The sequence below is a fragment of the Schistocerca piceifrons genome, chromosome X (genome assembly GCF_021461385.2).
Source record: "Schistocerca piceifrons isolate TAMUIC-IGC-003096 chromosome X, iqSchPice1.1, whole genome shotgun sequence".
Classification (NCBI taxonomy): Eukaryota; Metazoa; Arthropoda; class Insecta; order Orthoptera; family Acrididae; genus Schistocerca; species Schistocerca piceifrons.
In genome coordinates, this window is record NC_060149.1 from 510,186,781 (window position 1) to 510,202,321 (window position 15,541).

Sequence of the window (15,541 nt, forward strand, 5' to 3'; positions counted from 1 at the left end):
GCACAGAAAATGTTGTGGGGAAGTCTAACCAAAGACTGCATTTTATTGGCAGGACACTTAGAAAATGTAACAGACCTACTAAGGAGACTGCCTACACTACACTTGTCCATCCTCTTTTAGACTACTGCTGCGCTGTGTGGGATCCGTACCAGGTAGGACTGATGGACTACATCGAAAAAGTTCAAAGAAAAGCAGTACGTTTTGAATTATCGCAAAATATGGGAGAGAGTGTCACAGAAACGATACAGGATTTGGGCTGGAAATCATCAAAAGAAAGGCGTTTTTCATTGCGACAGAATCTTCTCACAAAATTCCAATCACCAACCTTCTCATCCGAATGCGAAAAATATTTTGTTGACACCGACCTACATAGGGAGGAATGACCACCATGATAAAATAAGGGAAATCAGAGCTCGCACAGAAAGATACAGGTCTTCATTCTTTCCATGCGCTATATGAGATTGGAATAATAGATAATTGTGAAGGTGGTTTGATGAACGCTCTGCCAGGCACTTTAATGTGATTTGCACAGTATCCATGTAGATGTGGACGTAGATGTAGATGTAGTGATCAGTCTTATAAATTATTTGTATTTTGCACTTTTGCAGTAACATAGGGCTGTAAGCCAACTTCAAATTAGTGATATTGCTAATTCTTAAAGTTCATTATGCAATATATCCTTCACACAACACACACACACTTTGCAAAATATGTTGAATGTTTTTGGTACTCTTCTTAGGTTATGTAACTTTACTACTCCATGAGTTATGAGATAAATAATCCAAATATGAAACAATGAGCCAATTATCAGAGTAATAACAAAAATATCACTCAAAATACTAACAGTCTGTATAAATAACACAATAAGAAATTCCTATAGAAAAACGGACAGAATTTATCAGCTATTGTGTAATCATTGTTTAGCATTCTAGAATGAGATGGTTATATCAAGTTATTCATGAACAATGACTGGCCACAGGCAAACATTTACACACACACACACACACACACACACACACACACACACAATAGCATTACATTTCATTTCAATAAAAGTAACTCAAAACAAACTGTTTACCTTGTCAAAACATATAACTTTCATCTTTCCACAAACATTAATTCTGGGAGGTGAAATACAAAACACACCCAGCTTCTTCAAACGATTTTGTGAATAAACCGTGCCTGATGTCATGGCAGCTGGTAACGATGGTGGAACTACTATCGTGATGACATCCAATGTCCGCAATATCAGCTCTTTCAAGGTCGCCTGTAAAACATAAAAATATTGAAAAGCCTTATTTGATAAAGATCATGTTTAGAATCATCACTTTACAGACAGTTTCAAATCCAACAGCATGATAAAAACTATTTGTTAGTTGACACTTCGTGCCTATACAGAAATTGACATACTGTCCTTACTGGAGGAAATTTGCAATCCATGGTTGTACAACAAATTTTGTTATGCAATTAGATTGCATTTATTCTGAGAACAGTTCTGCTTTCATCAAATGATGTTAACATCTAGGTATATCAACTAAAAGAGTAACCTGTCAGTTTCTACACACAAATTTGTTCCAGAGAACAATACTACTCACAGAATAATATTTTATATGGCATACTATGTATATTTTTATCCCCGTTTTATGATGTAGCATATAAATATGGATAAAGAAACTGACTGGTTACTCTTGTAGCCTACATACTCATATCTTAAGATGATTTAGCCACGTGAAGGCGGTTTGATGAAACAAATCAGTCACAATTTTACAAATATATTCAGTCTAAACTGACAATAAAATCTGTTCTTTCTTTGTGCCTTGAAGCACAGTTTTAGTTTAATTTTTATACAAACTATACCTCACCTGATGATTACACTAGTCAACTGCCATTCTGCATCTGGGATGTGATACATTGAGTAGTATGTATTTTGGTGTGTAGAATCCGAATATACCTGTCAAAATGTACTATCTTTGAGTGTTTAAAGGTTTTTTTTTTTATTTTTGTATTCAGTATTTCGCTTTTTGCTGTTGTTCTGTTTTGATGTTTGTTTGTTTTTGATTTGCAGAGGAGAGCTAGAAGATCTACAACTCGTCAGTAAATGGTTGGTGTGGTAATCCAGTGGTGTGGAAGATATTGCAAACTCTTTGTGTTTAAAACTTACACTAAGAAAAATGGCAACTAGTAAATCTCATTGCTGTCTAAACCACCCCAACAATTTTCATTATGTGTGTGGGAAATTCACTCCTAATGCCCAAAGAAAAGCAATCACTGATTTGGTTAAGAAGGCATATAAATTGCATTTAGATTGTCCTGTTGGTGATCAAGATAAAAATTTTGCAACTCATATTGCCTGCATAAACTATACTACAACATTAACTGAGTGGTTGAAAGAAAAACGCCGAGCCATGCCACTTGCTGTTCTGATGGTGTGGTGTGAGCCTAATGACCATTATTCAGACTGTTACTTCTGTCTTACAAATATTTCGGAACATTCAAGCAAAACTAGACATAAAATAAAGTATCCCAATGTATCTTCAGTGCATTTGTCTGTTCCCCGTGATGAGAGGTTGCCTATTCCTGTCTGTAACTTGAAAGCCACAGGACCAGACACCATGTCAAGTTAATCAGAAAGTATTGAACATATAGAACAGTACAGCCCTCAGTATCAAGACACTTTGCTTCAGTTCTTTAATCAATGGGCAGCGAACGATTTGGTTCGCGATCTAAAGCTTGCAAAACAGCAAGCTGAACTCATGGCGTCAAGACGGCAACAATGCAACCTTCTAGCTCCAGGGACAACAATTTCCTGTTTCAGATGAAGAGGTGCTTCCTTCATTCAGTATTTCAATACGCAGAATTCAGTGTGTGTATGTAGAGATGTCAATGGTCTGATGATGCAGCTAAGTGTACAACATAATCCACAGAAATGGTGACTATTGACTCCAGTAAAACCAGCTTGAAAGCAGTACTACTGCATAATGGCAATGCATTTCCATTGGTACCTTTGACTTACGCAGTAGACATGAAACAAACTTATGAAACCCTGGCTTCACTGCTAGAGGTAATCAAATATAAGGTTCATGAATGGCAGCTTTGCTGTGATTTAAAAGTTGATGCACTCCTTACAGGTTTACAGGCTGGATTCCCGAAATACTGCTGCTTTTGTGCCTTTAGGAAAGTGGTGACACCAAGAACCACTAAACAGTCTAGGAATGACCTATAAGGAAGTCATATGTTCCTGGAAATGTAAATGTGAACAATACCCCATTGGCTGAGCCCAATAAAATCATTTTGCCCCCCTTCAAATCAAATTGGGCCTTATCAAGAACTTTGTGAAAGCTCTGGATAAAGAAGGTGAGTCTTTCAATCACTTAAAAGAAAAGTTTCCCAAATTAAGTGAGGCAAAGCTGAAAGAGGGTATATTTGTTGGACCACAAATAAGAAAACTGCTGAAAGCTCCAACCTTTGATACCAAACTTAGAGATATCCAATTAGCTGCTTGGTCTTCTTTTAAAGCAATTGTGAAGGGCTTTTTGGGTAACAGAAAAGACAAAAACTATGTTAGCATTGTGAATGATCTGTTGGACAACTAAAAGAACATGTGGTGTAGAATGTCAGTTAAAACTCACTTTTTACATTCTCAACTTGATTTCTTCCCGGAAAATTTGGGAGCCGTAAGCGATGAGCATGTTGAAAGCTTTCAGACATTCTTATCATGGAGCACCGTTACCAAGGCCATTGGAACCCTTTGATGATGGGTGACTACTGCTAGGGTCTTGTTAGGGAGAGTGATGAAATGGCAAACAGAAGAAAAGCTCTGTCATCACATTTTTCAAAAACCAAAGACAATTAAAGGTGAAAATATCTTCTGAACTAATTTGAAACTTTTATTGGCATCATGCCCATATATACATACAAAATAGTATTGATTTCAAACGTTCTGAATGTATATTTTTGTTTGACTTAATTGTGTCAATTTTCGCTATTACCATTATTTATTCTGCTGTGTATCTAGGAAATGTGACATCATAGAGAAAAACTGATTTTAGCAGTGTATTCAGCACCCCAAAATTAAGTAAATCCACCCATTTACAAACCAGATGCAGAAAAAGAAGTTTAAATTTGTTAACTAGTGTTATGTGCTTTTATTATATCTGACTACATACAACGTAGCTGAAGAGGAAGACTGATGATCTGAGGTCCAAAAACAACACAAAATAAAATTGCACAAGGCACTGTATTGAAAGGATAATCATGCCAATTTGTGTTCCATTTGTAGGAATGCTTTGAGAGGGAAACCTGGAAACATTTCTAGTGAAGATAAATTTATGAAAGTAAGTAACAAATCTTGATTTTTTTATCATATAAACAATCATTATTGTCACTTAATATGACACCAGTTGAGTCGAAACTATTTGATGGCAGTAAATATTTGTGAGTGGTTCACAAGAATCTCTATTTCAGGCACAAGTAAACTACCCAGAAAATCATTTACTCCAACTGCATATCTGTAAATATGCATGGGCTTAGATTCAAGAGGAGCGGGAACTAAAAGAAAGTCTTATAAAATTAAAACATAAACTTTACTGTGACATAAATAAGTAACAATAACCAAAATAAAAGTCTTCTAACTTAGAATGCGAGGAAACACAGGGATGTGAAAAAAAGACAAATTTATTGGGCCACATAGTGAACTCAAGAAGGAAACAATGCAAGCAGTGTGCACATATCAAATACATTAACAAATGAGTGTCTAGAGGCCTGTGCATGTCCGTATAAATATGCTATTCCATTCAGGTGTTGATTCTGTAGGGCTACATGTGCACAGCAGACCAGGTGACAGTGATCGGTGACCGGGCTGCCCCTAGCGGCCACCTCAGGTAGTTGTAGGTGTTCTGTCTGAATGTTGGTATGCACTACACTTGCTGTAGTGGCCAAACTTATGTCTGCTGGCAGTAGGTATAGTGACCAGTGGGTCACTACACTCCTCATTCCTTCTGGGGGGAAAGACCAGACAAAATGGCTCTGAGCACTATGGGACTTAACATCTGAGGTTATCAGTCCCCTAGACTTGGACATCGCACACATCCATGCCCGAGGCAGGATTCGAACCTGCAACCATAGCAGCAGCGCGGTTCTGGACTGAAGCGCCTAGAACCGCTCAGCCACAACGACCGGCGAAAGACCAGACAGTGCCATCCATGATGCTGTGACTGCTGAGACATCCATGGCATCTGTGGTGGTGCAGAGGTGACAGCTAAAGGAGTAAGAAGTTTCCAATCTACATAAGGATGCATAAGGGAAAAAATGAGTGGAACAAAATACCCCTACCCCTTGTGGACCCTGTGGCAACGGGTGACTGGACTGGCAGTGGGGAAGAGAGCCATCTCGACGGCAGATTCCACAGTGACTGGTGTGGACATGGGCAGTGACAATGGTGGACTGGGGAGGAGAGGCTCTCTATTGACAGAGACCAGGCTTCAGTCCACGTTGCTGCCAGCACCTGCTCATCGCAGTGGGAGGTGCCAGCAACTGCCCATTGCAGTGGAGGTGCTGGCACTTGCCACAGGAAGCAAACTGCCATCAGCATTGACAAAGCCTCGACTGCCAAGATAGGCAGAACCTGACTCCAGAATGGCCAGACAAAGAACAAGGTGTCGGGCACATGGCCCAAGGACGGGGCCCTGCACCCATCCTAGGATGTAATTGGTTATGGTGGTGTGAGTTGATATCCGGTGTGAATCACGTAGATGTGGTGACAAGATGGGCTGTGGGCGACAGCCAGAATCCAGTGAGTGCAACACCCCAGACTGGTGTGTCAGGCATGAATGTCAACGAAACCAGCACCACAGAGGGATGCCTGTCTGGCTTCAAGAGGCTGAATGGCATCCACGGCTGTTGGCCATGTAGGAGTTCTGCAAGAGCTTAGAGAAAAAATATGAGAACCTCTTTGGAAGGGAAACTTTTAAGTACTTGTGCATCTGAGTCTGAAACATACGGGCAAGGTGTTCCACCTCACAATTTGACTGTAGAGGGAATGGCGACACTGTGACAAGGTGCATGCCACTGTGCATACGAAAGTCCTTGACAGATTGTGCCACTGAGGACCAGACTCTGAAACCTGAGGGCAAGGAAAGTCTTTTATGAAGAGTATCTCTGATAGGGCCTTGATAGTGGTATCTGCTGTTGCAGAGGACAACAAACGACATAACAAAACCGAGAAAAAGCACCCACTGCCAACAGCCGTGGACACTCTCATAAGGCTGTATAAGGGTCGGCCATGGCGAAAGGACAGCGTACAGTGCTGCCTGCTGACCTCAACACTTGTGGCAAGCTGCAACAAGGTGTTGCCAATGGATGCCTTGCCAAAACATGTATTGGCTTGGAAACAGTTTTTTGGAGAGATTCTCCAGTGACCTTGATGTGACAGGCAACCCTTCTGTTAAGAGGAGAACAACACCCTCCAAGAAGGGAAAGTGATGGTGCAATGCAGAATAATTCTGAAGCAGCTCCAATGCCTAGCTCTTCAGATGGTCAGGTTACCCATGTTTTATCAGGTGTATGACCTGCCACAGCATCAGATCCACCGCCACAGCAGGGGAAAAATGGGAGACACTGATGGGAAAGCCATCCACTGTGTGCTTCACCTCCGTATCTAGAAGGAAACAAAGCAGTCCTTCCTGGTCAAATGAGGAGTCCAGGTCCATGAAGAGCTGGGATGGAGCATCTGCATTCACATGTTGCAACATGGAACAAGAATGGAATTTGTACTGGGATAAGAACAGAGCCCAATGCTGAAGGCAATGAGAGGCTTTGTCTGGTAAGGACCACAATGGCTAAAAGGGGAAACCAAGGGCTTATGGTCAGTAATTCAATGAAATTTTGTACCATACAAGAATACACGAAGTTTTCTTAAGGCATAGACAATAGCAAGAGCTTTTTCTCCCACTTGAGAATAATGTTGCTGAGCTGAATTGAGTTTTTTCAACGCAAAGGAAATAGGCTGTTAGGAGCCATCTGAATGGTGATGGCAGCACCACCTCCCAACACGTAGTTGGACACTCCCATGGCTGGGATCAGATGCTCGCCAGGTTGAAATGTTTCAAGACATGGCACGGAGCACACACAATCATTACACTGCACTAAAGCATGCTCACAAGCTTCAGACTGAACAAAAGGAGCATGTTTCTGCAGCAACAGGTGCAAGAGATTGATATACCACAGATAAGTGACTTTTTTTATTGCAAGAGGTCCACCTCTAGGGGCTACAGATATCATAAGCATATGCTTGCAGCGATAGGAGGACAGAAAACTACACATATAAACAGAAAGTGACACTGGTTCCTATAGAGGAGCTAACTGGTACAGGAGGCATTATAAGAAAAGATCTTTAGTGAACTTCCACTCAGAACACCATGAAGTGTCAGCTGAGCCACTTTTCATGAGTTCCAGTCTTTCATGGATTCATCACAGGGTGGGAACGAAGGTTGAACAACTGGTGGTGGAGCCTGGTTCAATGTGTCCAACAACTGTTCCAACATGGTTGTATGTGCCTGCTGCTGTTGCAGAAATGATACGAGTAGAGCCTCTATGGAAGAGCCAATCAGCAGAAAAACCACAGAATCTGGAACATGCGAAAAGTCAACCCTCACTAGTTGTCACTTGTGTTCTAACTAGGAACACAAGGAGACACACATGCGTTAAAATTATTGGGTCAAAGAGTGACATCAACACGATTACAATGCAAGTAGTGAGGATCATGGAGTGACACCAAGAAGAGCACAAAGCAAGCAGTGCACATATATCGAATACAATAACAAATAATGCCCTGGAAATCTGTGCCTGTCCTTATAAAGACACTGTCCACTTCAGATATTGCTGCTGTGGTGCTGCACACTCATGAGGGACCAGGTGACAGTGGTAAATGACTGGGCTGCTCCTTACAGTCATCTCAGGTAGTTGTGGGCATGCCGTTTGAATGTCCACACGCACTATGCTTGCCACAGTGACACGACTTCTGTCTGCTGGTGTTAGGTGTAGTAACCAGTGAGTTACTACAAAAGGCTATCTGCTCAAAAGTGCACACCTATTTACACCTGTGAAATCAAAATCTGTTTCTGGGTAATATTTAATGCAGTGTCATCCCACCCTGTGCATTTTAACATATTTGGATTCTCCTTGGTATTATACCCTCAATGTGGATGAGACATTGCTGCTCAAGCCATTTGCTGAAGGCAGTCTTCCTCAGTATGTCAAGTATGTGAGGATTCCTGCAACAATGTACTGCAAGTAGCAAGCATCCTCAGTTGGGTCTGTATCAGTAGATACCCAAATAATTCCATCTGGCTAATTTCTGTTTCCTGCTTGAAGGCATTCGTGAGATGGTTGCAACATGCATGTGCATTATAGTCTTGAAAAACAAACAAGTCACTGGAATGCTGCCTGCAGGTCCAGACAATAGACTAGACAATCTTCTCCCAATATTGCACAGTACTCAAATTACCCTTCATAGTGATCAGACACATTTGATATCATTATATATATATATGAGAGGCCCAGCTACCTGCTGAACCTGTGGTGCTACATTGATACCTGGTTGCTGTAACGCTCTTTTATAGTTGTTTTATTTTGTTTTAGGGTGCAAAAACAACTAAGTCATATGCACCCATGTCACAACTGTACAACACTAAGATGAAAAAGGAGTTAAAAGCGATTACACATTAAGCCCAATCGACAGAAGGGAAGACAGCTAAAAACAGGGACTTCCTCTTGGAGAAAGGTCCATAAAATACACCATAGAGACAACGGAATTCCAGAACTAAAGATTAAATGTCCTTCGCTGTACTGCTGCAATGGATAAAAAGTAAAACGCAGTTGACGGCCCACACGTTGTTACCCAATATGGCCTATAACTCAGACAGCAAATGTAAATTAGAACGTAAGTGGTTAAAGAACGGGCATTCGGCCAGGTAATGGCGAACCATCAAAGGTTGATGACAATGAGCACGAAGTGGTGGGGGATCATCACTTAACAAATGGCAATGGCTAAAATGGCAGTGCCTAATACACAACCTAGCTAAAATGATCTCCTTGCGGTGAAAGGGCCGAGAGGAGGTCGGTCTAGCTGCTGGGAGAGGTTTAATTCTCTGGAGTGAAGACCAGTGGTGATGCCAAAGTGGCACCACCTACTGACAGATGGCAACACAGGGATCATCGGAAGGAATGGAAGAACTACTTGGCTGGGGTAGGAGAGCTGCAGCCTTGGCAGCAGCATCAGCAGCCTCATTTCCTGTCAGACCAACATGACCAGGGACCCACATAAACATCACAGTGGCACCATCAAAGGTGAGCAAGTGCAGGCTTTCTTGGATCTGTTGCACTAAGGGATGGGCTGTGTACAGCATGCAGATGCTCTGAAGAGACAGAAAGAGTTGGAGCAAATGACACAATTGAAAAGTTGTGTCACTGGATGTACTGCGTGGCAGGACGAAGAGCTCCGCTGTTAATACCGAGCAGTGTTCCAGAAGTAGATACTGAAAATCATTGGTGCCAATTACAAAGGCACACCTGACACCACGGTCAGTATGAGAACCATCAGTGTACACGAAGGTACTATCGCGAAGTTCTGTGTGAGGGTCGTGAGACTACGGAAATACACTCCTGGAAATTGAAATAAGAACACCATGAATTCATTGTCCCAGGAAGGGGAAACTTTATTGACACATTCCTGGGGTCAGATACATCACATGATCACACTGACAGAACCACAGGCACATAGACACAGGCAACACAGCATGCACAATGTCGGCACTAGTACAGTGTATATCCACCTTTCGCAGCAATGCAGGCTGCTATTCCCCCATGGAGATGATCGTAGAGATGCTGGATGTAGTCCTGTGGAACGGCTTGCCATGCCATTTCCACCTGGCGCCTCAGTTGGACCAGCGTTCGTGCTGGACGTGCAGACCGCGTGAGATGACGCTTCATCCAGTCCCAAACATGCTCAATGGGGGACAGATCCGGAGATCTTGCTGGCCAGGGTAGTTGACTTACACCTTCTAGAGCACGTTGGGTGGCACGGGATACATCCGGACGTGCATTGTCCTGTTGGAACAGCAAGTTCCCTTGCCGGTCTAGGAATGGTAGAACGATGGGTTCGATGACGGTTTGGATGTACCGTGCACTATTCAGTGTCCCCTCGACGATCACCAGTGGTGTACGGCCAGTGTAGGAGATCGCTCCCCACACCATGATGCCGGGTGTGGGCCCTGTGTGCCTCGGTCGTATGCAGTCCTGATTGTGGCGCTCACCTGCACGGCACCAAACACGCATACGACCATCATTGGCACCAAGGCAGAAGCGACTCTCATCGCTGAAGACAACACGTCTCCATTCGTCCCTCCATTCACGCCTGTCGCGACACCACTGGAGGCAGGCTGCACGATGTTGGGGCGTGAGCGGAAGACGGCCTAACGGTGTGCGGGACCATAGCCCAGCTTCATGGAGACGGTTGCGAATGGTCCTCGCCGATACCCCAGGAGCAACAGTGTCCCTAATTTGCTGGGAAGTGGCGGTGCGGTCCCCTACGGCACTGTGTAGGATCCTACGGTCTTGGCGTGCATCCGTGCGTCGCTGCGGTCCGGTCCCAGGTCGACGGGCACGTGCACCTTCCGCCGACCACTGGCGACAACATCGATGTACTGTGGAGACCTCACGCACCACGTGTTGAGCAATTCGGCGGTACGTCCACCCGGCCTCCCGCATGCCCACTATACGCCCTCGCTCAAAGTCTGTCAACTGCACATACGGTTCACGTCCACGCTGTCGCGGCATGCTACCAGTGTTAAAGACTGCGATGGAGGTCCGTATGCCATGGCAAACTGGCTGACACTGACGGTGGCGGTACACAAATGCTGCGCAGCTAGCGCCATTCGACGGCCAACACCGCGGTTCCTGGTGTGTCCGCTGTGCCATGCGTGTGATCATTGCTTGTACAGCCCTCTCGCAGTGTCCGGAGCAAGTATGGTGGGCCTGACACACCGGTGTCAATGTGTTCTTTTTTCCATTTCCAGGAGTGTAGAACGAGTCTGGAGTAGTGTCGTTAGGAAGCGAATGAAGTCCAAGGTGAACAAGGGCCGCCACATGAAGCCAAGGTGGTGAAAGTGGCAGGTAACATGAAGTTAAGCTGCCAGAACAATAGCCGAATGCGAACACCAGGAGGTCACACAGAAGAGAGACGTGCCCCATACCGGCTGTCAAAGGAGTCATTAAAGAATGACACATACGATGATAGGCAAGGCATGGCAGACAAATGGCATGCATATCCACTGAGGAGAACATTGCGTCAGTATGACAAAGGTGATTTGGCAGTTTCTGCCTTTAGATTCAACAGGGCTAGTGTAAAAGGTGACAATGGCTAAACGGGTGCCACAATTTTATTTAGATGGCATAAGAGGGACGCACATGCAGATGCATAAACGAAACACTCATAGCCTGGTTTTGAATGGACAAGGGATCGGTACAAATGGAAGAGGGTGGTCCTATCTGCACCTTGGGAAGTACCGTTGAGGACATGCAGGAGAATGAGGAACTGGGTACAGTGGGTAGCCAGGTAAAATGTGCGAGGACCAAGAAAGTTTCCTATCAAGCATGAGCCCCCAGGAATTTCATAGTTTCAGTGAATCGAAGAGAAACAGGGCCATGGTTTAAGGACCGTGAAAGAAACCCACTGAGCTGCCAGAAATTCATGCAGACAGTTTTGTGAGTGGAAAAGTGAAAGCCACTGTCAATGCTCCACAAGTAAAGATGACAGACATCGCTGAAGATGGCACTCAAGGAGACAAGTCTTTGGAGAGCTGCAATACATACCAAAATTGTCAACAAAAAGGGAGCTGGAGATGCCCGGTGGGAGACAGGCCATAATAGGGTTAATGGCAACAGCAAAGAAGATGGCACTGAGGACAGAACCCTGAGGCACACTTTTCCTGGATAAAGGTGTCCAACAAGGTCGAATGCATACGCACCTTGAAAACTCAGTCTTTTAAAAATTCCTGACGGAGACAGGGCAGGAGGTCTCTGAAGTCACACGTGTAGAGAGTACAGAGGGTATGAGTCCTCCAGCAAGTGTTGTAGGCTTTTTTCCAAATCAACAAAACATGGCCACAGTCCAATATTTCCACAGAAAACCATTCATGACATGAGTTGACAAAGTGACAAAATGGTCAACTGCAGAATGGCGCACTCGAAATCCACATTGTGCAGTGGTTTGTAAATTATGATACTCGAGCCACCATACCAGCCAGGCAGAAATCTTAAGTTCCATGACCTTGCAAATACAGCTGGTGAGAGAAATGAGATGGTAGCTAGAAGGAAGGTGTTTGTTCTTACTGGCCTTGGATATGGGTACGGCGCTGGCTTCATACCAGTGTCTGGGAAATGCGCCCTCTGCCCACGTGCGATTATATGCATGAAGGAGAAAGTGCTGGCCCACAAGAGAAAGGTTCTGCAACATCTGAATGTGAACATTGTCCGGCCCTGGAGTTAAGGGTTGGCATGAAGTGAGAGCATGATCTAGCTCCCTCATAGTAAAAGCAGCATAGTAGCACTCATGATTTTGAAAGAAGAACAGTATCACCCGAGTTGCCTTCACTCATTTACAATGGAGGAAGACATGGTGATAGTGGGTGGAGCTCGAAATCTCTGGCTAATAGCGGCCCAAGGTGTTGGAGATAGCAACAGGGTTCACTATGAAATTACCTGCTATAGTCATGCCGCAAATTGAGGAATGGGCCTTGGTCCTAGAGAGCCGTCTGAGGTTGGTCCACACAATGGAAGAGGGGGTGAAACTGTTAAAAGAACTAGTAAACGAAATTCAGCTAGCTTTTTTGCTATACCGAAGAATTTGACGACACTGCACAAACAACTGTTTATAATAAATGTGGTTCGCCTTTGTAGGATGAGGGTTAGAAATGCAAAGAGCACATCTTCATGTGCAAATTGTGTTGTGGCACGCCTCCACCCACCAAGGTACTGGGACATGGCACGGTAAAGAAGTAGTGCGAGGAATGGAATGTTGCATGGCAGTAAGGATAACGTGTGTAAGGTATTTGACCTGGTCATCACAATTGGGAAAATCTTGTTCGATGAAGGTCGCCAGGGAGGAGTAAAGCCTTCAGTCAGCCTTAGAAAGCTGCCATTTGGGTTTGCACATAGGTGGGGTAGGAGTCAGCAAATTGATGGCACATGGAGAATGGTTGCTCAAGTGTGTGTCAGAGAGAATGGACCACTAGAGATGATGGGCAAGCTCGACAGTGCAGAAAGAGAGGTCCAAATGGGAATAGGTGTGCATGGAGTCTGAAAGGAACATGGGTGCTCCACTGTTAAGGCAAATGAGGTGTAGCTGATTGAGAAAATCAACCAAGAGGGCACCTCTTGGCCAGTTTCTGGGAGAGCCCCAAAGGGGATGGTGCATATTAAAGTCACTGAGCAGCAAAAATGGATGAGGGAGTTGACGAATAAGCTGGAGGAAATCTATCCTGGTGCTACCAAATGATGGAGGGATGTAGACAGTACGAAGAGAAAAGGTGAAGCGAGGAAAGAAAATGCAGACTGCAACAGCCTGCAGACAGGTGTTCAGTGAGATGGTTTGACTATGATCATCATCCCAGATGAGCACCATGACTCCCCCATGAGATGGAATGCTGTCATTGGGAGAAGGGTCAAATTAAACCAGAAAGAAAGAAATGCAAGAGGTCAAAGCAGTCATGAGGATGCAATTTTGTTTCCTGGAGGCAGAGAACAAGTGAGTGTTGCAATTTTAAGAACAGCTGTAATTCTTCCTTGTTGGATCTAAGGTCATGAACATTCCATTGAAGGAGAGTCATGACACGGAAAGGGGAGAAGGGAAACACTGAGGGGGTGTCACCTTGGCAATTGCCAAGTGAAAGCCTTCGAAAACACTCTGCTACAGTGTGCAGAGGCTGGAGGATCCTGCTCCATGAGATCTACAGAGGTGTCAGTGTTCTCCCTCAGTTGGTCTGCGGATTCCAAGGCAGAAAAATGATTGGCAGTGTGCACGGACGACATGGAGGTCAGCCGGGTGAGGGGTATCACGCAGTGACACTGCTGAAGAAGATTTTCCTAGTTGGCGAAGGAGGAGACCATTGATTTGTTTGATTTGTTGAAGTGTTTGCAGTTGGCAGATGAAGATTCAGATGTTTATTGGCTGGAGGGATGTACAAAATCTTCATGTGAGTATTCTTTCCATCATGTCCGACCTGCTGGTTGTGTAGCAGGTCATTCTGCTGCCTGAGGGGAAAATTTGGTGGCTTCTTGCACTGGTGGAGGAGAGGGAGATGGGAATGCTACTATGACACTGGGCGATTTTGCAACCGTGTTACTGAATTTGAGGCTGCAAGTCTGTGTGGCCCACGTCAACTAGTGTCATTGTTAACACAAAAATTTGAGTCACCAGGAGGTGTGCCATGTGGGAGTTTCTTCCCTGAACAACTTATACCTAGTTTACTTTCAACAGTGTGGCTTGCTTTGTTTGTGAAATCGTTACCACCGAATTTCCTTTAATTGAATTTCTTGATGCGTGGCATATTTCATATTTATTGCACACTAAAGGATATATACTTCCACAAATATATGTAGCACTTGGGAAACAAACATTCAGAAACATGAACAAACTGCTTCAGTGAAACAAAAGTAAATACTAGCAAAGGTAATCATTAACAGACACTAGAAACCAGCACTGTTACCAACATATACAATGTATCCTAAGTATAATCACTGGAAACAAAAATGTTCACAGTTTTTTTTTTCCGAAGTAATACTGGTTTCTGTAACAGAAATAAAGGGGGCATGGTGGCATACATGACTGTAACTTTAAAATTTGGTATATATAGGTCATTTTTCATTTAAAACCCTATGATTATATATAGACACACACACACACACACACACACACACACACACACCAGCGCGCGCGCGCGAGCGCATGCACAAGGTTCCTTTACAAATGTCTGCTTGTGTCTGTGTATGTGCGGATGGATATGTGTGTGTGTGTGCGCTAGTGTATACCTGTCCTTTTTTCCCCCTAAGGTAAGTCTTTCCGCTCTCGGGATTGGAATGACTCCTTACCCTCTCCCTTAAAACCCACATCCTTTCGTCTTTCCCTCTCCTTCCCTCTTTCCTGACGAAGCAACCGTTGGTTGCGAAAGCTAGAATTTTGTGTGTATATTTGTGTTTGTTTGTGTGTCTATCGACGTGCCAGCGCTTTCGTTTGGTAAGTCACATCATCTTTGTGTATATATATATATATATATATGGAAAGACTATAGAAGTTAATAAAGTCATTAAAAAAAATTCGATTTTTCCACCATTAATAAGTACCCTGTATCCTTAAGCAGCTAAAAGAGGTCCATCTGGAGATGAGATGGAAATTTCTGGTGCTGCCTCTGTTTGGCATGCTTTTTGAATGTGTGTGCACTGTCATGGAACCAAGCAGGTGATCTGTGCCATGTTCAATAGTTGAAAA

General features: G+C 43.9%; 1 protein-coding gene across 1 annotated transcript in view; it reads right to left on the reverse strand.

Annotated features, from left to right (window-relative positions):
* The window catches only part of LOC124723027 (polyamine-transporting ATPase 13A3-like), a 288,432-nt gene that overhangs the window by 119,395 nt on the left and 153,496 nt on the right, over positions 1 to 15,541 (reverse strand). The window contains exon 8 of the mRNA XM_047248200.1: positions 1,079 to 1,267. Within this exon, the coding sequence (XP_047104156.1) occupies positions 1,079 to 1,267 (189 nt within the window). The remainder of the gene's footprint in view (positions 1 to 1,078; positions 1,268 to 15,541) is intronic.